The 27,438-nt window shown below is 40.7% G+C and overlaps 2 protein-coding genes across 2 annotated transcripts; both read right to left on the reverse strand.

Annotated features, from left to right (window-relative positions):
• Positions 1-461: 461 nt before the first annotated feature.
• On the reverse strand, positions 462-8,085 carry LOC119734990 (enoyl-CoA delta isomerase 1, mitochondrial-like). The gene is made up of 8 exons (XM_038208658.1): positions 7,372-8,085; positions 6,381-6,449; positions 5,297-5,424; positions 4,526-4,672; positions 2,622-2,720; positions 2,015-2,096; positions 1,681-1,797; positions 462-909 (listed from the first exon to the last, which is right to left on the reverse strand). Exons 1-8 carry the CDS (start codon positions 7,382-7,384, stop codon positions 731-733), a joined length of 834 nt encoding a protein of 277 aa, XP_038064586.1. The 5' UTR covers positions 7,385-8,085; the 3' UTR covers positions 462-730.
• A 2,483-nt stretch (positions 8,086-10,568) lies between these two features.
• On the reverse strand, positions 10,569-27,190 carry LOC119735071. Its single transcript, XM_038208763.1, has 16 exons — positions 26,554-27,190; positions 23,913-24,047; positions 23,220-23,347; positions 21,448-21,594; positions 21,163-21,261; positions 20,240-20,321; positions 18,972-19,088; positions 18,350-18,546; positions 16,997-17,039; positions 15,903-16,043; positions 14,679-14,803; positions 13,885-14,031; positions 13,268-13,366; positions 12,697-12,778; positions 12,067-12,183; positions 10,569-10,906 (listed from the first exon to the last, which is right to left on the reverse strand). The coding sequence occupies exons 1-16, from the start codon at positions 26,585-26,587 to the stop codon at positions 10,731-10,733; spliced, it is 1,869 nt and encodes a 622-aa protein (XP_038064691.1). The 5' UTR covers positions 26,588-27,190; the 3' UTR covers positions 10,569-10,730.
• Between the last annotated feature and the right edge of the window lie 248 nt (positions 27,191-27,438).

Raw genomic sequence — 27,438 nt, forward strand, 5'->3', positions numbered from 1 at the left:
TTTACATGTTGTTACTCCTTGTTAATTACATCGGAGCTGGGCCCGTATGCTGGTTATAATTTAAAAGATTTGGCAAAATACGGAACTCAGTCGCTTTTCTGTTCAACTTACACCTAAAAAGGTACCATATTGTGTATATGTAGATCCAGACTTAGACCTCAAGTGCTGAAAAACATGCAAAACGAAATCAGGCCAACTTTATACTCACTCATTGGCTACAACATTCTTCAAAAGTGTTCATGAGGCAAAGACAAGGTCCTCAGTATTTCACCAACCAAGTTTGAAGACTCAGTTCAATTTTTAAAGGAGAATTTTCATCAATATTTTGCACATGACAGGGAAGTCAAGTGATTTCAAAATGAGGCTAAAAGACTAGACTGGTACATGTCCAACCATGGTCCAACTGTTTGTCATTAGTCTGGTGGCTAATTATGGAGAAATGTGTTGAAATAGAGTACCAGACATGGCAGATGTTTCTTTTGGCACAGTTGATTGATGCAGTACGTACTGTGAAGGGTGTTGGACTGGTTGTTTCAGATGCCAGTCTATCTTCTTGTATTGCATATGTAAAAGTTTTCAATACCTTAAATGTTGGGACTCTCATACCACTGCAGCATTTCGTGCGCACGGCTCATGCGCTTTATCCTCGGGTCACTATCTTTACAAAAGGTATCCAATCCCTTGTCTATACCTACGCATATTTTCCGAAACCTGCATCTACCATTTTAGGTTACTTTTTAGCTGACGCTTCCAGCAGCTTGAATTTCTTGAGAACGTTCGTCAGTGTCTCCTGCACCACGTCTTGGCTGACGTGGCTGTACATGCTCTGCGTGTCGCCCTCGGGGTTGGCTTGCAGCATCATGACCACGGGCTCGCGGAGTGACTGCTTGGTTCGAACTCGGGAAAAATCTGAACGAGGGAATTATAAGCGGTAAGAATCCTTATTGAGGACAGAGGCAAATAGGTGTTTCCAGACGAGACCAATCTAGCCTCGCCCACTGCGCACGTGGAAAGTTAACATACGCGTTCCTCTCTAATGCCACACTGCGTGTTTCAGCCATGCGCGCGTCACGCGCGCGTGCACGCATGTCGGACATTATTCACGGCTGTGATTGGTCAAAACATCACTGGGCAGGGCGGGGCTTAATGGATCTGTTTATTACGGAGTGGGGGTCATCCAAATATTTAACCAAGTCATCCAAATTTATTAAACTCGGCTTGGGTTAAAGTTTTGCATCAGATTATGGAGGAGTTTGGGTTTTGGTTGGATTTGGTTCGAGTTAAAGGTTGAGTATATGGTTCAACTTTGGGTTGAGATGTAGGTTTTGGCTTTCGTTTTGACCGTTTAAGTTTGATTTTCAATTGAAATCAAAGTAAGCCAATTAGTTGAAAATTCCAGTTGAAATCAGTTAAACTTAACTCGATGGTGCTAGTTGAACTAGAAATTGCCGACTGGAACTTGTCTAACTGGTTTTGAACTGTTATAACTGGTTTTAGTTTCGAACCTGTTAAACCATCAGATCAAAACCAGTTAAGCCATCAGATCAAAACTAGTTAAACCAGACCAAAACCATGAAACCAGATAAAAACCTGTCACCAATTTCCAGATGAACTGGCTTCAACTGAGTTTTTCACAGTCAGTCACACACGGTTCCACGACATTTTGACCATTTTTTTTACCCGGTATTCGAAGCCATTTGGTCATCTCCTCTCGGCAGGCTTCCATCAGTTTCTTCGGGTGAACCACTTCATCCACCAGCCTGATCTCTGATGCCTCTTTCACTTGGTACTCAAGGCCTGTGCACAACCAGAGATGTTTTTAAGATTACCTAGATTTAAAGAATTCTTCAAAATGAGAATAAGCTGGGGAATACTGTGGCAAAAATTTCATCGCGGTGGTTTTTGGGAGCAGTCAGACCAAGGTTTAAACTTAGATTGATCATAACCTATTTCGGTGTTTTTGGTGGGGTTTTGGGGGGTTTTTTTTGGGGGGGGGAGGCAAGTTGTCTCTTACCAAGTTGAAGACTCAGTTCTGCCTGTCTGGGCCCAACCAACCTCGCTAATGTCTCGTAAACCCAGATTGAGTTAACCAGACCCTGCAAAAGATATTATTCCAAAACACACCAACCGGTTTAGTAGATTCGGAATTGGGACACATTCCAAAATCGATATCACAGATTGTAACACTCCGAAGCATAGTTTATAAACATTTTACGGGCCATAGGACCTTTTGCAATTTCACGTTTTTCGCAAGAATATTTTTAAAATGCGATGATATCTTACTTTATGCTCAGCATTCAGAACTCTTCTGAAACTAAAGCTCGGTAGATACTAAACTTTCCATGTAAATAGTAAAAATCGGTTTTTACTTTCTTCATGCGAAAATGCTGCAATGTCGAGAAGTTTTGTGCAAAAAATGCAAAACTTACATTTCAAACGAAGTAACAGCGTGACAGATTATAGGCCGATTATTTATAAGTGATTTCAACTGTCTTCCACAAGGAAACCTAGCATTGTTCATCCGTTGAAGTATCGGGCATCGGAAAGGTTCAAATAGGCCTATGTTAATCAAAAAGTTCGAACATCAAAAGAGAATAGTTCTGAACTGAAGAAATACTTACAATGACATTTTCGGGGAGACCGATGGAGTAAGGTCCCTTGGCCATGATGCGATAGTCACAGCTGATGGCTAGCAGACATCCTCCTGCCACCGCGGTACCCTTGATTAAAATACGAATGTATCAGTGATTACTTAAAGGAATATATGGGATCATTTGCATTTATCCTAACAGTAACCTACCGAGTTATTATCAAAAAGCTTACTTGGATTAAAGATCGTACTGGTACTCAACACCTCGTGAAATTATTGTCTGGCTTGCTGTCATTTAGAAGAAACCATGATGATTTCCAACGATCAGGCAATTGACTGACTTTTGGGAAAGTAAAGAATGCTTTTGGACGACATCGTGTTTCTTGATCAAAAGGTTGTGCATGGTTTTGCACTATTTTCTCGAAAAGTGTAATATCCACAGAGCTGAAACTTCAACAGGTTAATTTCTTCCATTCTTCTTTTGATTTTGAGTGGTGCTATTATTGGAAACGAACAAAATGCATGAAAAACAAATAATCCTATATGTGCCTTTAATTTCTCGAAATATCATGATCAATTTCAATTTAAAGCTCATGATAACCTTTGCCAACGGTACCATTAATGACGGAAAAAGCTGCCCAAAACTGCTACAGACTGGACTAAACATTTTATAGGCCTAAATCATAAACTTTTGAAATTGCGGGCATGACGTACAGTCAAAACGTCATCAAGAGCCAAACAAAATGAACAAAATATTCTGAAGAATCCAAAAATATACGCACACTCTATCAATTAAGGACACAGTTTTACGAGTCTTGAGGATTAACTACCACTTTGTTACAGTCAGAGATCGAAGAGTGGAAGGCTATGGTTCACTGCATGCATGAAACAGACATTATTCCCTTATTCATAAATACCTAAGACAGTTTACGCATTCCTATTGGTCGAGAGCCCATCACGTGGCCAGTCTTAAACGGATGATAAAGACATGGCTAGCTGGTCTTAAACACTTTTCCAGTGTCACAATAAAATGTGGACTCCTAAAAATCCAGTGCCTCTTATCGTTTCATTGGTTGAACGTTCACAATCCTCACGTAGGCATGCGCAACACTACCAGGGAGTTAGAATTTTATAGTTCTAAATTCAAAACGCAACGCGCCAGGTGCGTTCTGCGCGACATCGCGTAGAACATGATACGCGCACGTCAATCTCCATAAAAGGGTTGTCTACATCTAAATCGCCAGCTGAACACTCCATTATTTTGCAGGAGGGATGTTTCAAAAAGCATAAAGTGAATTTGTTGAACAAAATCGGGATGTTTTGAACAAATTATATGATTTTTTTTTACCGAAAAGGTATTTATGAATGGGAATAAATATGTGCTCCGTCGGTATTTATCACTCTGTTTAAGACCACTTAGAGTCTGGGTGCTGATAATTACCCTCGCCTCCGGCTCGGGTAATTATCAGCACCCAGACTCTAAGTGGTATTAAACAGAGTGATAAAAACCTCCGGAGCACACATTTATTCCCTTAATTAATCATATTATGGGCCGTGAACTTGAGGGTTAGTAAAAAAAAAATATGGGTGGAAGCCGTGCACAGGACTGTGAGCTTGTAGTTCTGTGCAATTTGGATGAAATTGGAGCCCTAAAAGCGCTCTATTTTGCAATGGAGTGTAGGCGTTGTTTTGCAAAATGGCGATGGGCTTCAGGACCATTTTAAGATCATCTTCGGATGGAAATGCCTCCTAAAAGTCATCAGTTAACCCCCGAAAATTGAAAAGAAAATGAGAGATGATGAAATTAGCTTTAATTTGACGTGTGTCTGGAATAGCTTGGAGAGTTGTGAGTATTTTTCCAGAATTTTTGAAGTGGGGGCATTTATCATTGGGGTCTATGGCACTTTATTTACTGGTCTGCAACCATATACTTACATTGATTGCAGCAATAATGACGAGTCTTGAGAGGTATATCCGAACCCACAGGTCCTGAAGAGACTTCCAGAAATCCCGGAACTGGTCGAAGCTTTTTCTGTACATCTCCATCACATCCAGGCCGCTACAGAATACATGGGCAACTGACTGCAAGGATTGTATAAAGCGAGGGAGCACAAAAATAAATAAATAAAATTAAGTTTTGCCCTTCACTGACGTATAAACACTGTATACACATGTTACCTCCCGGGTGGGACTCGAACCTACGACCTCCTGCTTTCTAGTGCAGATGTCATACAAAACATGGTTTTAATGCTTGGATTTTCCTGTCACCGATGTGTAGTTTTTTCGAACCAGCAATTATCACCTATATATAGGTGATTCCAAACGATCAGTCAATTGACTGATTTTTTTGGAAATACAGAGCTATGGACGAAATCGTGTTTCTTGATCAAAAAGGTCGTGCATGTTTTTCCCCCCAATTTTCATGAAACGTGTATTATCCAACGAGTTGAAACTGCAACAATAGGTTTTGAACATTCTTCTTTGTATTTTGAGTGGTGTTATTATTAAAAACAAGCAAAATTCATGAAAAGCAAATGATCCTATATGTCTTTAACCGCCGGTAAAATGTAGACCAGTTTTGTCCTGTGGTTCTTTTCGCTCGCAGCAGTCTCCTCAAAAATTGCCGATAGGAAAATTACCTCGGGTAAAATTATACATTTGTCTGAAAATGCAATAGTTGTCACCAAAGATAACCCGTTCACTTACTGATGTTAGAATGACGCCTCTGTAGCTTTTATTCGCCTCGATGTCATCCATGATCCCGATTAACTCCCGTAGCAGCTTTCTGTTCAGGAGATTCGATGGACCGCGGTTCAGGCTGACAACTGCTACATCTACATTTTGTATAAGGACAAAAAAGTCAGTCGAAGAGCAAAACATTACACGTATATATCGGAACATTTGCTTTTCGTGCATTTTCTTCGTTTCCAATAATAACACTTTTCCAAATCCAAAGAAGAATTATGTTCAAAACCTATAACCTAAGCTGGAAGTTTCATCTCAGTGGATTACAGTTTTCGAGAAAACAGTAAAAAAAACACAAAAAAACATGCACAACATTTCCATCACAAAATTTCGTCTGGAGCACTGTGTATTTCCAAAAGTCAGTCAGTCAATTGACTGATTTTTGGAAATCACTTGGGCCTTCATTTCTTGATTTCTTAGTACCAGTACGATCTTTAATACAAGTAAGCTTTTTGATAATAATTCGAAAGGTAAGCTTTTGGATAAATGCAAAAAATCCTATATGCCCAGGTTGAGCGCGAACATAGGGCATAACTTTGTTAAAGTAAAGTTTGCAAAATTAAGTCTTGTTAATCAACTTCGAACTTCATCGGTTCATTTTTAGCGACTTCCCTTCTTCTATCTATTTTTACACCGTCGGAATAGCGAGAAACTTTTTAAACATACATTTAAAAGCAGATTCTCTAATGGTGGTAAAACAATACGAATAATAGGCTAGCTGGGGCGGATCCAGGAATTTTTGCAGGGGACGGTTTCATCAAAATCAATGCTGAAATGTAGACAGTATTTTCTCTGGACACTTGGCCTCCGTAAAATCATTTTTGGGAGGCGTCAGAAAAAAAGGGGGTTTCACATTACTTTTAATAGCTTCCATGCAACGTCACGATCTGTCATACAACTTAACATGTTGTGAGAGTTCGTTGCCACGTTAACTTATTATGCATGATGTGCGCAAGCATAGAGATAAAATGTTCTTCAAGAAATATTGAAAGATCCATCAAAAATGGAAGACCAATATAGCTTTCTTTGAAACCAGCGTACGTACCTTTCATAACTTTGTCCTTTTCAACTGTGACGAATTTTTGCGATCCGTTCGCAATTCCACTCGGTCCACCTACGATAAGAAACGTTACCGACAGTTATATGAGTAACAGTGATCATGATGTCCGTTTTGGTATTTGACAAAACTTAATGTTCAGGCCTACCTGAATGTTTTCGAACGTGGGCCTAAAAATAAAAAAATATTTTTTAGTGAAATGTGGTATCTCAATTAACACCGGCACTGAGAGCAAAATTCAGATCCCCGTTCTTTAAGTTTACTCAGCGGGGTACCAAGGAGAAAAAAAGAATCGATTTTTTTTGTTGCCAAACTGGCCCCTCCCCCGACTCCAAAAACAAACCGAACAGTTGAAAATACCACTGGCCATTTTCCACATGCTTCATCCACAGCCAACCCTCTATTGAACTACACGATCTACGTGCATGTTTATAATATTTTGAAATAGCTCAAAAATGTGTTCAATATGTCAAGGCCATTGTTATGTAAAGAAAGCACACACATCAAGGAAGTAAAATGGAACTGTCATGACTTTTTTTTACACGCATGCCATTAATAAAGCCATACACAGAAGTTATGACTTGTGTTTGTTTCCAATAATAACACGTAGGCCTACCGCTCAAAAATCAAAACAATTGTTCAAAACCTAACCTGATGAAGTTTAAAACCACGGCAACCTTTTGCTCACGAAACACGATTTCCACATAGCACAAAAATCTGTCAATTGACTGATCATTGGAAATCACATACATTTCTTGATTTTTTCTAAATGACAGCAAGCCAGACAGAATAATTTCACGGGGTGTTTTGTACCAGTACGATCTGTAATCCAAGTAAGCTTTCCATTAGGTAGGTTACTTTTGGGATAAATGCAAATGATATGCTTTTAACAAAAAGTAACACGTCAACTTGCAGAATTTATACTTGGAAGTGAACATTTATCAAAGTAATAATACGTAGTCATAAAAATGTCACTCACTCGTGTTGTCCATGATTTTACGTGCTGACGATCTCCACAAGATTCCGCTACTTAACAGGATCCAAACCTTTAGTTGCCGATATAGGAGGTCCCCCAATGAGATTGTCTTATTTTCAGCTAATATGGGAGGGGTCGTGAGTAATACAGGCGTTTCTATTAATACTATTTAGGCCTACACTTCGCAAATAAATATCTTCCCACGTTAATTCAGACAAGTACTGAAGGTATTGTGTTTTTAGTTCGGTATTTCCATGCATGGTTTGCGCTCCTTTCCTGTTTGGGTTTTAGAACCAAATCAGTGACCCGTGACACACCTACTACGTGTACTGAGGTTTGAGTAATTATAATAAAGGGGTTTTTTGTGCGTGTGCTCACGGTCATAGACAGACTTGTCAAAGTGGGTAGGTGAAATGGGTGTAGTGTCAGGGACGGGACAACCCGATTTGTTTGCATGTAGCAGTCGCAATGACATGCCACAGTGGCTGTTTGTGTCCTTGAGGAGGGCAATTTACCACAATTGGTTCTCTCCACAGATGCATGGCGAATAAACGGAGAGAGATCGCTATGAAGCACCTGCTTCACAATGTAAGCAAAAAAGCCAACATGAAATACAGATCAACTTACTGAATGCGAAAGTAAAAAGGTCAACTTATCAATAAAAAAACCCAACAGGACTCATGCTAACAACGGGCCGACAATGGGCTTGGCCCGAGATTTAACATAATGAAATTATAAACAAGGGTAGCATGAGAAAGGGAAAATCAAATGCATCATAATAAGGTTACGTCTGCACTAGAAAGCAGGAGGTTCAATGTGGGTTCCAGTCCCACCCGAGTGATTTTTTCCAACTTTCACTCGGGAGGTAACACACTGAGTATACAGTGTTTAAACGTCGTTGAAGGACAAAACCTAATATTGATTTACTTCACCCCGACGCAAAAAAATCCATTTTATGAATACATGAAGTTACTTTTAAACCCCCTCAACCACCATTAAAAGGTAATGAGCAGGAAATGTTCAGTAATCATAATTGTCTAACACACTTTTAATTCCGAAGATATTTGATGGCAAGTTTTAAAAAACTGTTATGCTTATAATAGCACTTTTCAACGCATCAACAATCTCAAACAAAGCGCTTTACAATAATTCCCCCGTTTATCAGGCCATCCTTTTTGCTAGGATGTAGCCTCAATCCTGCAAAATCCTCCAATTGGCCTCATGGAAAATATATAGCCTCAATCCTGCAAATTCCTCAATTATTTCATGAATGTGGTCTGTGGAGGGGTGACCACTGCCTGAATCCTGCAAAATCCTGCGGCAGTGACTGTCAATATGTTGAGGCTTGGCAAGTGACATCCTGGAGCAGTACGGAGGATTTCAAGCATAATCCAGGCCTATATTTATGCATGGCTGAGCAAAAACCAACACAAGGTCCGGCTCAAGACTTTGACAAAGTGCATCCTACGAAATCAGTAATGCACTTTTGCCATGTAACCTCAATCCACCAAATTCCTCCACTTTGGCAAAGAGGATTTTGAAGGATTCAGGGCAGTTAGGGTTAATGTCTGTTCCTCCGACTACCCATACCCTACCTCAAACATGCAATAATTGAAATTAAAGAAAAAAACAATTTCAAGCACTTTAATCAGTTGAATACAACTTAGAAAATCATATATTAGTCACCGATGAGATAATCATATTATCTCCCATTTAATTGAGTTGTTCATGATTGGAACGCCTCTCCTTTTAATACATAGCTTCAGAAATATAATCAAATATACAAAGCAGAATTAAATGTCTATAGATTTAATGAAACATGGTTCTAGTTGGATTCCAGTCGACAAGTCACATGTGTAACAAGTTCTTTAAACACTGAAAAATGCACTGGCCACACTTCACGTGACTTGAGATTGTGTGGTTGTTTTTCTGTTTGATAAACAATTCTAATAAGTCCATAAATTTATATTTCACTCGGAGTTATCTATTGCATATTATCCTCTCAGGAAGCACTGATCTTTGAAGATTGTGGAACTGCATGGGTGCAACATTTTTAACGAAGGGTCAAGACCAATTTTTAACAAGAAATTATCCCCCAAAAAAGTTGGGATAAGGGTGACTGCTCTATGTTCCCACACCCCTATGTTCTGACAACCCCAACATAAGATGGGGTAACTCCCGTTTAGGGTTAGGGTTAGGGATAGGAATATGAGCAGTCGGACCGTGTGTCGGAACAGGTGTGTAACCAGGATTAGATACACATCGTTCCAGGTGGGTCTTAACTCCCTCTGTTAAAACGAAAACTCACTTAAAAAATATATATATAGTCACAGTTTTGTAACCCCACTACTGCCATTTGTGGGTTTTTCCTTTGAGCAAAACATATATCCCACCACCAATATTATACAATAAAGATAGAATTATATTACATTCATTCAATTTCACCCATTTTCCTGATAAGCCAAAATTTTCCAGCTTCAAAACAGAAAAACAGGAGAGCCAAATCTGACAAAAGTTTAGCCAAGTGACTCTTGGCGACTAATTTCCCATTCCTTTAAATTTGACCAGTTGCACGCTTAGCAGATTTTTCAAACTGGTAAAGATCAAAGGGAATTAAGAGAGCGAATGAGGCAGGGGAAGAAACAAAGGAGTGTGGTGGTGGATGAAGATCAAAGGAGGGGTAAAGGGTCTTTAAGAGAGGGATGATGCAGGGGCAGGAACAAAGGAAAAACAGATCACAAATTTTTAAAGCACGAACAAAAACAGCCTTGTTACATTTTATATTACAGCCATATTTAAGCACCATCGATATATCGATATTACTCGATTATTTGATGTTATTTTGATATCGTCAAATCGATAGCATTTTTTAATCATGTCAAAATATCAAATTTCAAAACTGAGGAATGATATCGAATATATCACAAATGCGTCGATTATCGTCAAAATAAATCTCCCATTTGTGCTTTACTTTGTGTCTAACGTTTGCTGTGTAATGAAATAATACTCGGCGGCAACTTGTGCTTCAAAAATCAAAATAAAAACATCTTGAAAGGCCAAGCGGCGTCGCTTTGCGCTCTGCGTTCGCTGGAATTCAAGGTCTCCCCCAATGAAAAAGCTCACAATAAACCGCCTGTTCCGGAAAAACTCTCAGAGCTGAGATTTGTTTCAAAAAGTTTGAGCAATATGCTAAATTGGGATGAAAGATTGGGTTTTTTTTTTTTTATCAAAGTGTCATCTTTATGGTCTTTAACATTTGCATGGGATAATCGATAAATTGAATATTCTCGATACTGGATTTCCGATATATGGATTATTTTAAATTCGGATATCGATGGTGCTGAGCTATACTATTCGCCAATTTATTTATGCTTCAGCTTTTTGCTCTTCAGTTTAGACAGGTACCCCCCTATGACTTCTTGGGTGATAGGGTTGTTGATATTCTCAGCTTCAAAGGCAGCTTGTTCTTCGAGCCTAGCGCGTAGTTTATCCAACAGTGCGCCCCTTTGGATCTGCTTGGTTAGGGTCCTAGCACGATCTGCACGTGGGATAATAAAACCATCCAGATTTGACAGGATTCTCATCTTTTTGTTGTGCTGTGAAGCGTTATCAAAATGTGATCATGATCAAGATGTTGAGATCGACTGCTATTTTTCAATGTTTACATCACTGCTGATCTTGTTAGTATGTAGTCTCGGCCCAAGACGTCAGAATTCAAGAGCAATAGTTGCATTGTTGTAGCGCCCTTGCAAAACTGATTTTTTTTACTTTCTCTCACTAACGTCTTGGTCATTTTGCAGCAATGGGGGCGTGGCCATTTTATGTAAATTGGACCGTCTGTTTAAATTCGAACAAAACGGCAGTTCCAATTTGCTGCAGTAGTCGCGCCCTTACGCAGGGGTATCACTGCGTTTCATAACTAGCGATGATGCTTGACATCCGCACGTATAGCGCGAATGTTTACAACCTTCGAGCCAGCCATTGAACCTTTTCTCGATCGCTGATTGGTTCCCTAGGAGAGCCTAGGGAGACAATTAAGAAAAAGTTAAACCACTGATACGAAATGGCCAAGACGCTAGTGCTAGTAGGCGCGCTGGTCTAATTATTGTGCCAATAGAGGGCGCACTGTGCACATTTCACTATCGATCACTAGCGTTTTGGGCCAAGACTAGTTAGAGTGAGGATGGCCATCATCGAAGAAAGTTAGAAAGCTCTGGATGACATTGTAGGCAAGACCCACGGAATCAGGCAGGGACTGAAAACCCGATCCTCATGTTGGCCTGGACGGGACTCGAACCTGGGTCACAGCGGTGGAAGGTGGGAAGTACCGCCACACCAACCTGACGAAGATTGAAAGAGGGAAGATACAGGACCCTATGTGTACCCCCTAAACCGAATCAGTCCTCACTTGCTAAATTTAATATTTTCTTAATTTAGGGCATCAGGTTGGCGTAGCGGTACTTTCCTCGCCTTCCACCGCTGTGACCCGGGTTCGAATCCCGCCCGGGCCAATATGTGGATTGGGTTTTCAGTGACTACCTGATTCCATGGGTTTTGTCCAGAAAATCATTCTGGGGTTTTCTTCCCACCACTAAAACTGTAATTTCCTTCTACAACTTCTACCACAGAACCCAACTGAAAATAAGTCGGTTTCAAAACTTTTGCGGGCTATCCCGGCCAGTTGATAACTCAACTTGCCTGGTATTTTCAGCCAGTTCACCAGTTCTTCCCGAGCTTTGTTGAAGACATCTTCTGGCGGTACGACCTCATCCACCATGCCGAGTTTCAACGCTTCCTCTGGCGTATGTAGTGTGCCTGGGAGGAGAGGATTTCCGATTTTTAGAAAGAGTCTGTGAAATGTTCAATATACTGGGCCACTTTCATGATGTTGAGGGCTGGAGGCTACATGTTTTATTGAGGGGGACGGAGTCGGAAATTCTAACCCAAAATTCTAAGTCAGCCTCTGCACACACTTGGATCCTCAATGCTCAATAATATTCCACTAAATGTATCATTAAGGAGGCATGTTATCGTAATTTCTTTGAACGGTGGGAGACATCGGTCATTAGGGAGACATCTTCATGTCTCCCTAATGTCACAGCCCCCCTTTAGAGGCAAAATGTTACCGTCGCAATTATTTGTTGCTCGTAGTCTAATTAGTAAACATACCGAAATTCGTGGAAAAAGGACAAAGCTAATTTAAGTTTGAAAAATTTTGTGCACAAGTCTGTGGGGATGTCTCCCAAATGTCCAATCCAAGGTAATTATTATTATTATTAATATTACAATTTGTGTCATTTTTTGACAATGAGAATAATTTGGTTTTACCTTTTTGTACATCCATCTCTGCTTGTCTCTTTCCGCATAGGTTAGCCAGCATCTCCTGCAGCCAGTATGGCGCCACGACACCCTGGAAGGGTACGCAACAAAACAGAAGCAATTTGGAATGATCGAGATTCAAAAAGGGCATAGACAGTGTTGCAGTAGAGTACTTTTATCCGAGTACAAAGTACTGCCGAGTCAACCTCGTCCCCATTGCTAACTTTATTTCCAACCTCGTTTCCAATAGTAAGCCCTGGATAGGAAACTTTCTTCCTGTATCCTGATTCGATACCGTTATGGATTTATATCGTGTACTTGGTGTTGTTATTCACAAAGTGCAGTACGTGTTTTCGTGATTATTCGTCCATGCCTTCACGAAAATACTCATTTCCTTCCCAATGTGTTATATTAATATGAAAAGTGATACTACATGTTGTCTCGATTTATGTGCACAATGAATGGGACTGATGTTCCTCTTAATACAAAATTCTGATATAACACACAATTTGGCTAGGTCCGAACGAGTTTGTATTAACGAGACTCGACTGTACATGTAACAAAAAAGCCTTGCTCTCACCAGCATTGTTTCATTGAGTCCTATGATGAAGTCGCCCTGGGACATGATCCTGTAGTCACAAAAGCACGCCAACATACAGCCACCCGCGGGAGCATGGCCCTGGAAACAGACAACAATCAGATCTATCAACATTGAACATTTGTATTACACAAACATGCGGTTCTTGTCAGAGGGGCTGGTGTTTGGCTAGGACTTTCAGGGTCACTAGTTCACCACGATAATTGTCTATGTTTGAATGAAGAACTTGTGAAATATATGTTTTGACATAAATGTGTGGAAGTAATTAAACTATGGGCTCTGTGCGCCAACGAAAGAGGGCGCCCTTTTACCTAGCAACGACGTCCCATGGGTGGGACATGTAGCTGGTTGCACGCACCGTTCCTAGTGTGTGACGCACGTACACCAGGGGATTTAATGTACACCAGGGGATACAATGTACACGTAGTGGTGTGGCCGCGCGTTGCGGCAAAATTGCAGTCAGGCAAGATGGCGTCGGTCGGTCACCCCCAACTGTACTTCCTTGCCGGTGAGGGGGTACTTGTGAACGGAGCGGATTAAGCAAAGCAGACTTTATTTTAAAGCACAATCACACAGCAGGGGAACAAACAGAAACTTACATTAATGGCTGCAACCATTGCCAGATCTGTCCCATACAGTCGCAGAACGAGTTCATGGACTGTATCAAAAAAGGTTCGCGTGTAGTCGTCTGACTTCTGGTACAACTCATTGATGTCAAGACCGGCTGAGAAAATACCTGGCTGGGCCTGAGATATAAACCCCCCCCCCCCAAAAAAAAGGGAAAAGAAAGACAGCTTTTTCAAATTTCACTTAAATTTCAATACAAATTCATCCCATTTCTGGACAAAAGTAACCAGTAGTAAAGTCTGTCACGAGCCAATGTGGCCCATCAGGTCGGCGTTCATCACCGAACCCTTCAGTAGCATGAAACGAGTGAGAATATTTCTACACCACCTGGACAGGATGCTAGTCCATCGCAGGTTACTCCCCAGCTAATGCCGGTACCCATTTATACTCCTGGGTGGAGAGAGGCAAATGGAGTTAAAGCGGCTTGCCCAAGGACACAACGTATGGCCAGCAGCTGGATTCGAACCCCTGACCCTCTAATCATGAGTCACAAACCCTAACCACTCGGCCACACTCCCCAGCTTATATGTACGTACAATTTGGGGTCCATTTTAAAGATTTTGGGAAATTTGTGAACAGATTTTGATATGGGTTGAACAAGGAGGAAAGTAGCAAAAATACAGTGATCTCAGTTCCAAATTTTTACTTCGAAATTTATATGCAGATTTCTCCCTTCCATTGACTAACATTTGTTTCCGTTCCAATGAATACTAATTATTTGAAAATGCTCGGTCCTGATTGCAGATAATTTGAGGCTACGACTTACAGAAGTCAGAATGGCCCCTCGGTAGCTCTGGTTATTTTCAAGTTTTTCCAGCGTGATGATCAACTCTCTCATGAAGTCCCTGCACAGACTGTTGGCTTTCTTGTTCATCCTCACAATGGCAATGTCTGGTACAAACAATAAAGGAGGGAAACCGGTTACAAAAGTAGAGCCCTTATGACTTGATGACAATGACGCATCTCGAGTCCAAATAAACCACAAAGGGACTGGGCAAGTGCAACTATCCAGATTTCCAGTTTTCCAGTTTTATTGGAAAATTTGTAATAAAAAGACTGTATCCTCTCCGAGTGATCCCCGTTTGCTTTTTCCTGGATTTGCAGCATTGCAAATGTTGCTAGCATCGTGACTTTGGGTGTGATCCCTGGCTGCATGGCACATGGTTTACGGCTTCTGACTAGCGCCCCCTAAGGCCCCCCCCAAAAAGTCTCCGGTTTCTGGTATGGAGCTTGCCCAAAAAGTGGTGCGGCGACGCGGCTTTTTTTTTTTTTTTACCTTATTTGTTTGCTTCAAATGTCGGCTGATGACTGCAAATGGTGCCCGACTAAACTTAGTGCAAATATATGGGAGTCCAGAGAGGCCACATAAAGCTTATTCTCGACCATAACCCAATCTAAAAACACATTAAAATTGTGCAGCAGCAGGATTCCAGTCAAACCAGTGAGTTTGGCGGTTTTGAGACATCATCGTTCATTGTAAAAAAAACTTTTTCATTTTGCCGACGCGCATGGCTACGGCGACGCGCGCGCATACCAGAAACCGGAGACTTTTTTTTTTGGCCTAACCAAAGATATTGACAAAAATGGGGCTCCGCCAACATAGGACTGGATAGCTCAGAGGGTAGAGCACCAGAACGGCAATCCGGAGGTCGCAGGTTCAAACCCGGCCTGCTCCAATCAATTTCTTTGTTCAACTTTGAAAATGATTACAATGCACGTACTTAGGTTTCCCTTTGTTGTTAATTTGAAGAAAAATAATTTTTGAATTAAATGTAACAACAATAGTGAACATTTTTAGCAATAAACTACATTTCAATAAAAAAATAAACAGATAATAAGCTTCAAAATGATATGCATGTTTCCTTGTGGCACTTGGACTATTTTTGAAGAATTTTGGCAATGGGGTTTATAACTTTGTGGAAGTGTGATTTCTCCCCCCCCCCCCCACCCCACCCCCTATACCCCCTTTTCTTCATCAGTAAACATGTACCTTCATGGTCAGTGTCTCTCTCCACCTGGATGTATTTGCCAGGGTCAGCGTAGTAGCGTTTCTGTTGAGTTAACAAGAGAGGCGTGGCACCAGACCTCTTGTATACTTGTGATGCACTCCGAGATCTCGACAGCAGGCATGCTTGTATTACAAATGTAAATAAAAGATTTTAAGGCGGAAACAAAGTTTAGTTTTCAAAGAGTCAAATGAATTCAGGAGTAAATTGGGTATCTGTGAGGGCAGAGATGGTTATTGTGGTTGATTTTAGCTGCTTTGTGCCGAAATGGCAGCATCGAGCTGTATATACTCCCCAGGGAGCTGAGATGGTCTTCGGAATGTTTCATTGGCCCAATGAACAGGGTAATACTAATAATGGTGTAGCGCTTTGAGCACCAATACTGGTGGATACGATATAGGAGCATTAGTTGTACTTGTACCTGGTTGTCAATTGTCCCCCCCCCCCCCTGCATTTATAGGTCAATGGGAAAGAATTAATGTTGCATCTTGACGCCACTTGTTTTTTTATCACATATTATCTTAGATTCAATGAAGGTCAGTCATTGCAAAAATGTTAAAAAGAATTATTTATCTTGGACTGAGGAGCATTTCCAATTTTGTTAGAAAATTCCGAAAATATTTGGAAAATGCACTCAACTCTCCATACAATCATGGGATACAGACTTTGTACACAACCAAACTGTAGTGGCATGTACTGGACGCTACTATTTATTTTATTCCAAAATCGCTCAACTGAAATTTATGTTCACATAATACAAGCAAGAACTTTGGAAAGAGTCCCATATCTGGCAATCACTAATTTTTCCCTTCAGGGACCTAGTATATTATCACTAGTGTATCAGCCATCAGCAAGTGATATGTCCTAAAAAGTCAAATTTAGCAAGAAAAATATTGAAGTATTATTTACTGAGAAAACACATTTCCAGACCAGTCTCATACGGTTTGTGCACAGGGTGACAAGTGATGGCCAGATATATGGGATTCTTTCCGAACGTTTGATACAAATGAACAATGATGAAATTCATGTTATTTGTAAGACTAAAGACATTCACTTTTCGAAAAGGCCTAGGGCTTACCTCCACTTTTTCCGATTGCACGCAGTTTCTCCATCCTGCAACGTCACGGGCCCGGGCACGGCAAGACGACGTGAACTACCGGTGATTTACCGTCTGTCCAGCATCAGGGCCGTTCCCTTTTAGTACTAGACTAGTATGACAATACCTGGGCTAGCTACATGTCATGTTCACTGACACAAATCGTCCGCCAAACAAGTAAATTTACAAGTATCGATATATTTGTACTTTCTGCTGTTACTTTTGTTGTAGATTTTCATACATACCAAAGAGCAGGACGCCCTCCATAGTCACTAAATCATCATCACACTATCAGAAAAAAAAGTTTTCCTCGCTGTTTTTTTCATGGCACTAGCGCATAGGAGTAGTACCGATGATACTAATCACTGTGTTGCTAAAAATACAATGTAACCAACGCAAGATTCCCAGACTTAATAATAAAATTGCCGCTTTCTTAAATACGGTAATACTAATTACTTAATAGAAACGGTTTGCGGCTGTAGCATGAATTTAGGTTTTATGAAATACGGACTCATCGGTGTTATTGCGCATGCTCATACATAGATAATTAGTAGCGGGACCGGTCACGTGAGAGGGTTTAACCAATAAAAGGGAAAAAGAGTCTGATTTTCATACGAGTACGATTTTCATAATAATGACACCGCCACTGTCATGTTCAGAATTATGCTACATGCTATATTTATTGACACATATTAGCCTTATCGTCTTCGACTGTCCTTTTCACAAACGTTGCTGGCTATTTGTTACAAAATCTACATCTTGTGCCCTAATTTTGTAATTCAGTAAATATAAGCAATTTTAATCAGTTTTCGACCTCGTGGATAATCCCAATAAACCAAACAAGTTGCAGTTTCACGGACTCCTTATTAAGTTTAGTTATTAATTAATTAACCCTAAAAATATTCCGCCGCTACGCGCCGTGAAAACTGAATTTCCACATATACGTATTTTATACACAGACCAGAATTACCATTCATGCATAATTATGAATAATTAATTAGCCATAATTCCAAAACCCTTTGACCTATAGTCATAAAATTTCATGACTTATGTTTATGATAAGTTGTTCTATGCATGAACGAGTTAGTGGCCGAGATCTAAGGGCCCCGGGGGGGGGGGGGGGGGGCTGACAGAGGGTCAAAATAGCCCGGCCCTTTTATAGGGCTAATGAAAAACATTGAAACAAACTTAAATGAAATATATAGGTGCATTTTGTAAACTTACGCTAATCGAAACATAAACATAATTCTAAATTAAAATATATAGTTCCATTATGTAAACGTAAATGAAACATGAAGGTATATAGAAAGGAATCCAATCCATTCATAATTATCAATAGGTGGACTTGACAGACTCGATGAACTTGGCGATCCCACCGTCTTTAATTGTTGCCATAAGCCGCCCAATAGCGTTCTGGACAGCATCCTTGTTGATAAACTCGGTGAAGGTGGCAATCTCCTCCTCCTGCTTGGCCCGTACTTTCTCCACGAGCGGACCCCGGCACATCCCCTTGGTGATGACTCTCGCACCATCTGAACATAGACAGAACGATTATATTAATTGACGAAGATGCAGTCGACCCTGATACAAAGGGAACTGTTAATACAACATCCTGCTTATAACAAGGACAATTTTAGGTCCCAAGTCTTTGTTTTTCTTCGTTTCCGTTACTTATAATAGAAGGTAACTGTTATAACAAGGTAATTTGTAAAGTCCCAACTCGGACTTCGTTATCAATGTGTTCCACTGTATACCTTTTGGAGACCAAGAAGTTACTTTGGCTGGCCAAGGCTAAAAGAAGCAATGGACAACAACTTAAGGAATGCCTTAAAACTGTCAAAGATTATGGCTACCCTTTGGGCTGGTTTGGGACTTGAGGAATTGTGATGGACTTGCAGAGATTGTGTTTGACCGTCCCTGATATTCCGTGAAATGAGGTAACACATTTTTGACTGACCTGGTACCATCAGCCATTTCACCAGTTCTTCCCGAGCCTTGTTGACGACATCTTCCACGGGTACGACCTCATCCACCATACCGATCTTCAACGCCTGCTCTGGTGTGAAGAGGTTGGCTGCAAGACAAGACAAGACAAGACGAGACAAAGACGAGACAAAGACGAAACAAAGATTGTTACCGAATATATAGGCGATGACACTGAAGTTTACAAAAGTATTGACCCATTGTGGTAACACAATACCGACTTTCAGTAGACTGTTCCATTTTGCACTAGTAAATGTCACTGATTTTACTGTTTAATATGGACACAATGGACCGATCCAGTAAGCACCGCCCCATGGTATTCTGACGAATCACGGACATGCGTGCACGCGCGTATGGTGCGCGCGGCAGTAAAATGCAGTGTGGCATTGGAGAGGAGCACGTGTTAATTTTGCCCACGTGCGCAGTGGGCGGGGCTTACTGGATCGGTCCATTATACAAGAAAGGAGCCCAGGTGTTTATTTTTGCCTGTGCGTGCATGGGTTGCCTGTCATTATGACGTCGGCCCAGAGGTCACGTGGTCACAGCACTGCTGGGTGGCACTGAACGACATGGCCCAATTTCATAGCGCTGCTTAACAACCAACTTTGTGCTTACCGAGCCTCCATCTATTTCATAGGGACTGTTAAGCAGTAAGCACAGCAAAAGCACGCTTAACCCAAGAAGAAAACTTTGCTTAAATCAGTGACGTAACAATAGGAATATCTATGCGCAGGCAACCGTTAGCATGAAATAGTGCTTAAGCAGCAGCATGATTTTCTGCTATAGTAAGCACAACTTTTCTGTTTACTGCTAAGCAGTGCTATGAAATTGGGCCCTGGACGGTATATCGAACGAAGTGATGCTTCACATTTTTCACCGTTTCACGCTTCCTTGGCCCGTGTTTGAATTCCATGGTTTTCCTTGTAATATCATTCTATGGTTTTCCTTTCAAATTTGCATTGAAACCCGAGGCTCTTAGAACTACACCATTGTATGAGATTGAGGACATTTCCTGTTTTAATCATCTCAACAAAAGACAACGTACACTAACAGCCTCGGTTTCAGTGTCAATTTGAAATTCGTCAATATGGGACTTTCCCCACATGTAGTCAGTTGAATATTTTGCATTACCCTGATTTGAAGAAGAAAAAAACAAATGGCAAGTTTCTAGAAAATTCCGAGTCATTTGGCAAACCGCAAAAGCATCTTAAACTCTATAATTATTATATTTGCAATTCGTACCGAGTTGTAATATCATCTCCGCTTGTCTCTCGCCGCAGGTTTTAACCAACAACTCTTTGAACCAGAATGGAGAGACTATACCCTGCACAAAAGATTGAACACGGACACACAGGTTGATAATCTTACATAAGATAATTATGATAGGGGTCACTGTTTAATTGGCGACTAAAAACAAACGAGTTAATTTAAAAATTGTGCTTAAGGCTTCAAGGCACCGTTAAGCACGCATGACGTTTTCAAAGAGAGTACGGGGTGAGTTAAAAAAGGAAACCCAAATGTCGGGACCATTGTTTTAGTGAAGTCAAAATATAGGATTTGAAAGCCCAAATTCATAAGCTTTCTTTTAGAACAAGAATCCGCAGTCATATCACTCATGTAATTTCCAAGAATTTTAAACACAACCACCGTTTTATAGTTCTGTCCACGGATCACAAAAAGGATAGTTTTCTTTCAGCAAAACGAAAACAAATCACATAGAGATGTGTGTGAATTGTTTTCGTTTTGCTGAAAGAACGCACACCTTATGCTTATGAATTGGGCTTTCCCTAGTCCTAGATATTGAAAGTGCTACATGCAGAACTTGACTAAAACAATGGTCCCGACATTTGGATTTAGTTTGTTTTGACTCACCCTGTATAGCAGAACTAATTGCAACAAAGACTACACTTCCGTAGCTCGTTTCACCGTTTTCTGTTAGACTCTATACATCGGTCCCCGGCTAAGCCACTGATTTACTTATCAAAATCAGCACATTTATGTCATAAAAAATACTTATATACGGGTTACAACTTTCACGGTTTACTTATTGTGCAGTAATGTTAAGCCAGTTTGATGCCGAGGCAATCAGCAACTAATCAGTTTTCAAACAAAATCAGTGATAGAGAGAAATGGCTTTAAAAAGTCAGCGAGTCAGAGCTGCTTACCAGGTTTACAGCATAGAGACCTATTTTGACGTTGCCCGCAGCCAAGACTCTGTAGTCACAACTCAATGCCATCATCAACGCCCCGGCAGCGCAATAGCCCTGAGGAAGTCACACATATTGAAAACATATTTAATGCACATGGTAGCGGCTCGGTCGGTCGGTCGGTCGGTCGGTCGGTCAGTCAGTGCGACAAGTGCAAAGAATACGGTAAGCTGGCCCTCTGTGACCAGTACGAACGTTTAAGGCAACGCAAGCCGTTCGACTGGCAATGTAGTTTGTTCTTACATTGATGGCAGCTACAGTCACCAACCGAGATCCGTACAGTCTCATCCAGAGATCCTGGACAGACCTCCAGAAGGCACTGATGTACTCCGGTGACTTCTGGTACATCTCAGGGGCATCGAGACCCGACGAGAAAAAACCGTGAATGGACTGAAAAAAAAGAAAGAAAAGAAATGCAAGCAACTGATATTTCAGCAAAACAAAAACAATTCACATATAAAAAAAAAAATCCACCAGCACCCTCTCATAATCATGATAACTAGCACTTATCACTGATAACATTTTGTTTGAAATCTTCTGCTTCCAATGTCAAAACAACATGCTTTATGATGTCAAGAGTTTATAGTCTTGCCCTGCCTTCTACTTGGCTACCCCAGTGACTTATGGAAGTCAAATTTAATTGCTTTTTTTGGTACAGTCTCGCAGTTGCTACGTCCGATTTGGCCTCTTACGTAATACTTCGTTTTGAACGAAACAAGCTCAACCTTACCGTTCACAGACATTTTGATGTTCACGGGCAAAATCTTTGAACATCAATTTCTCCCGTTTTGAAGACCTTATAATTATTCATGCCACTTTTAGAATTTGTTTCCCTTATAATTATCCAACTATGCGCTAAAATCGTTTCGATGTGTTCAGTATTTTTTATTAAAATTGGAAACACAGAATTGGGTTATTGCTACGTCCATTTTTCAAAGCTGCAAATGGTGTTTGCAACATCTGTCAATCTTTTCAAGCCTCACGTAAAGTAATAAGGTTCCTATCCATAATGGTGTGGAGTAAAAATGTGTACGACCCCCTCCTTCACGCGTTATTCATTGATAAACATCAACCTCTTTGGCGGGCTTCCATTGGTCGATGGCGAGACCCATGCGAAGTGACGCCGAGTCACGCTAATGAATATAACGCGCTGTATACGACACCGTTACGGCCAATTTTACCAAATCATTTCCGCTAAATCGGCCATGGTAATTAACGTACCGGAAATCCACGTGTTGTTTTGCTCGGCAAAATTCCAAGTAAAAAATTATCTTGGAAATAGCTGAAGGTGCAAGTGTTTGCAACAACAGATGACGCTGAAATTCGAAATATACCTAGTTGATATTAGTGTTCAACTACTCGTGAAATAGAAGTTGAAGGATTCGAATCTTTCAAATCGATTCCCTGAAATTGAGAAAGATTCGGGGACCTTTTCGAACGATTTTTCCCAAGACTTTTAGGAAAGCTTTATCAGTGACCAGTATTGACATTTTTGGCATCAATTATGGGGATTTAGTTTTGACTGACACAAAGTTTAGGATATGATACTATTATACTTAACATTTAAATCATACCAAGCATGATGTTTTCAAAAACAGAACATTCAAAAAGCACGATGCATATCCCTGGCAACTGCAAGACTGTTCAAGGGACAAAATATTAATCCAGGTCACTTTCTGACACACCCTGTATAATGCTATAACCCGTAAATACTGCAGAATCCTTAGTTACAGGATCTTTTTGCTTCTGCACGAAATTTGGGCAGCCATTTTCCCCTTTACTGGAATACGGCACATTAATGTTGAGGTGATCCCAGCTTCGGCAGGATTTCCCCCAATTTAAGTGTACTATAACTAGACTTGACTTGGTCATGTTTTTTTTTTTAACTTGAAGGGGTATTCGAATATCCGCCGGTTTGTAAGACCGGGTAGCTGGTCTTCAAATTCCTGTATCAATACAAATTCCTATACTGAACACAATTCCCGTATAAACACAACCCTAACTCGTTGACGTACTGATGTCAGGATAACGCCACGGCAGCTGCTGTCATTCTCCAGTTTCTCCAACGTGGTGTTCATCTCCGTCATGAAATCTTTAGTCATGCTGTTCCGTGGATTCTTCATCATCGTCACAACAGCAATTTCTACACACAGAATTAATAATGAATGAAAAACTACACCACTCTAATGTCACTTTCCAGGTCAAAATCACACTTTCTGGTCAAAATGACAATTTTCAAGGTCAAAGTGACACTTTTCCGGGTCAAAATGACACTTTCCTGGTCAAAATGACACTTGCCCGGGTCAAAATGATACTTTTCCGATAAACATGACATTTTTTCTGTCCAAAATGACACTTTTCCGGGTCAAAATGACACTTTCCAAGTCACAATGACACTTTTCCGGGTCAAAATGGCAGTTGTGAGGCTTACCCGGAAAAGTGTCACTTTGACCCGGAAAAGTGCCATTTTGATCCCAATCTAAAATATTTTCCAGTTAAAAGTAACAGCTGAACTGTTGAACATTGTTAGAAATAAACTACATTTAAAATACAGTACAGATATAATAAGCTTCAAAACGATATACATGTTTCGCTTGTGGCATTTGAATTTTTTTGAAGAATTTTGGCATTGAGGTTTATAAATCGGTGGAAGTGTCAATGCCTCAGATTTCTCCCCCCCCCCCTTTTCTCCATCAGTAAATATGCACCTTCATGGTCAGTGTCTCTCTCAACTTGGATGTATTTCCCAGGGTCAGCGTAGTTGCGTTTCTGCTGAGTTAACAAGAGAGGCGTGGCACTAGACATCTTGTATCGTTGCGTCAGAGATCTCGACAGTAGGCATGCTATAAGAATATATTTTAAGGAGGAAAACAAGGTGAGTTTAAAGTTTTCAAAGAATTGACTGAAGTCAGGAGTAAATTCGCTATCTGCGAGGGCAGAGATGGTTATTATGATTGATTTGCGTCGAAGTGGCAGCAACGAGCTGTATACTCCCCAGGGAGCTGAGATGGTATTTGGAATGTTTCATTGGCCCAATGAGCAGGGTAATAATGATGTGTAGCGCCTTGAGCACCAATACTTTTGGATACTTGCGCTTTATAAAATAGGCCTACGCACTTTTTAAAATTATTTTTGCATTTAGGCAGAACCCTGCGTAATGGTGAATCAGATAAATGTCACGGCAAGTACATGTACACATTAGTTGGCGAAGTCCCTAGTATGCCTTAGAAAGGTCGGGCCATAAAGGGTAAGAATGCAGTATCCTGGTGTGACTGTTGCAAATAGTCATTGTTGAAAAAGAAATACTGAAGTTGCGACTGGGAAACATTTCCACTATTGCAAGAAAATACTTTATTTTAAAAGAAATCACGGGTCACAGCTGGCATTATCTTTGTAGAACAACAAAGTGTTGTCAGGTCTCAGGATAGATCAACTAGTACTGGGCCCACTCTAGCCCCATAAATGTGGCCAATTTACTGGACTACCTCCGTAAATAAAGGCCACACTTCCACCATGTACAAAAACAGGTCGAACTTTGTCAAATTTCGATTTTCACATTTAGGCTTAGTTTGTAGTTTATTTTTGCTTTAGAAGCATACTCACCCTCTTTATAGGCTAATCAGAAAGTGCTGCCTTTTTCACATGTCTATTTTTTCGTGAAAATTCGTTTGCACACGTTTGCGTATCAAAATTTCAACATGAAATTTCACGAAAATAACATTTATTTACGGAGGTAGTCCAGTAATCGGCCACTTTATGGGGCTAGGCCCACTCCGATTAGAACTAGAAGAAACCCCTTGCGCATGCTGTATCGTTATAATGGCAGTCGACCATCTGGTTCCCGGACTCGGCAATATTCAACCTCAGGTTCTTTGGCTCTTGGAACCAAACTATCAACCGAACGGTTCTCAGACTTTATTTTCCTAAAAAAAAAACTCTTGCAAAGCCACGGATCACAAAACAAATGGGTTTTTTTTGCTTACCGTAAACTAAAGCAGTGGAAAATCACATTACAGCTGCCGTATAAGATAGCCACTAATGGTGGTTTTACTTTAAACTTCAAGAATACAACTATTAATATGCCCAAAACATGCAAAATGCACGTTCTTTTCAAAAACCAATACTTACTAGTCCTACAGCAGTTGCATGATAATTAGGAAAGAAAGTAGCTCTACTGAGTGGAACGTTGAATTACGGGTACCCCTCCATACCAACGCTCCACCGATTTGCCATACTTTGGTAGCACCATCACAGTAGCATAGTCACAAACCCACGCGAGGACAAAAAGACCCAAAAAAACCGGTAAAGAGATTACAAATGAGAGAGACAGTTATCCTGGATTGATCTATACATTCTTGACATTCCATGAGACCCCTTATATTGTTCCCAAACAGCGAACATTTTGGAAAAAAAACAGCAAAATAGTCTGAAAACTTACAGTTCAATGTGTTTGCATGGAGGCTCAGTTCTTGAATTAGCTTGTCAACGAGGTCGAGGACGTCTGACGTGACGTCACCGTCGTTGCTCGATCGCGAAGAAAAACAAGTCGCGCTTTATCAACGACTGTTTCGTGTAATGATACGTGCTCCGATCCGCGCCGTACGACAGTATGGGCTTTGCACACACCCAAGGTGGAGACGGCTGAAACGTACACGTTCTAAACAAATTAATGACGTCTCCACCCCGGGTGTCTTCAAAGCCCATACTGTCGTACGGCGCGGATCGGAGCACGTATCACTACATGAAACAGTCGTTGATAAAGCGCGACTTGTTTTTCTTCGCTGTTTGGGAACAATATAGGGGTCTCATGGAATGTCAAGAATGTAAAGATCAATCCAGGATATCGATAACTGTCTCTCTCATTTGTAATCTCTTTACCGATTTTTGGGGGTCTTTTTGTCCTCGCGTGGGTTTGTGACTATGCTACTGTGATGGTGCTGCCAAAGTATGGCGAATCGGTGGAGCGTTGGTATGGAGGGGTACCCGTAATTCAATGCTCCACTCAGTAGAGCTAGAAAGAAAGGTGCACCACGACCATGCTGACGCCACTTTTATCATTCATTATTATCTCAGTGAAGGTCAGTCATTGCAAAAATGTTGAAAATACATGAATCTTGAACTGAAAAACATTTTCAAATTTGTTAAAAAATACTTTGAAAATGCACTGAACTCTCCATAGATAGACTTAATTGTACACAACCAAAAGGCGACGGTCTGGATACTACATTAATTCTTTCCTGGATGTTATTTACTCCAAAATCGCTCTAGGCCTAGAGTTTACGTCCACACATGCAAAGCGTTTGATACACATGAAATTCATCTTGTTTTTAAGAGGCCTAGGCTAGCTACCTCCACTTTTTCCGATTAGGCGCAGTTTTTCCATGATCGTGTTACTCTAGTAGTAGTACTAGCAACTGCAATGGAAGTGCAAGGTACCGGTTATTATTTGCACAGTATGTATGGTATAACCATGGCATCAGGGCCACACATTCCAGATTCCTGGCCTAGCCTCATGACGTGGGCCTTGACCTCGTGTTAGGCATAACACTACCTTGTTCATTGACACAAAGGCATGCTTGCAAAGACACCGTACTCAACAACAAAGATCCGCCGTATAACGCGTAGGCGCTGCCCAAAAATGCTTTTGACGGTATTTCACGGTATTTGTTATGGGGACATACCATGCACGCGGCGCTAGCGCACTAGTATAGGATCTTCGCCAAAGAATGCAAAGATCTAGAAAGCGGGACGCCCTTCATACTTAATAATCATCAATCGAATCACTATCAGCAAAACAAGACTTTTCCTTGCCAACACGCGGGGTGTGTTGGCAGTTTTTGCCAAACACTATTGTCAAAAATAAAGAACGGTTATCGATGTTTCCAAGCATTATCACTGTGTTGCTAAAAATATAAAATAACCAAGAAACGCTACTTAATAAGGGAATAAATACTGTCTTAGGTATTTATGAATAAGTCTTCATAAATACCTAAGAAAGTTTACGCATTCCTATTGGTCGAGAGCCCGTCACGTGGCCGGTCTTAAACGGATGATAAAGACATGCCTAGCTGGTCTTAAACACTTTTCCAGTGTCACAATAAAATGTGGACTCCTAAAAATCCAGTGCCTCTTATCGTTTAATTGGTTGAACGTTCACAATCCTCACGTAGGCATGCGCAACACTACCAGGGAGTCAGAATTTTATAGTTCTAAATACAAAATGCAACGCGCCAG

This window comes from Patiria miniata, unplaced genomic scaffold (assembly GCF_015706575.1).
Source record: "Patiria miniata isolate m_02_andy unplaced genomic scaffold, ASM1570657v1 HiC_scaffold_28, whole genome shotgun sequence".
Classification (NCBI taxonomy): Eukaryota; Metazoa; Echinodermata; class Asteroidea; order Valvatida; family Asterinidae; genus Patiria; species Patiria miniata.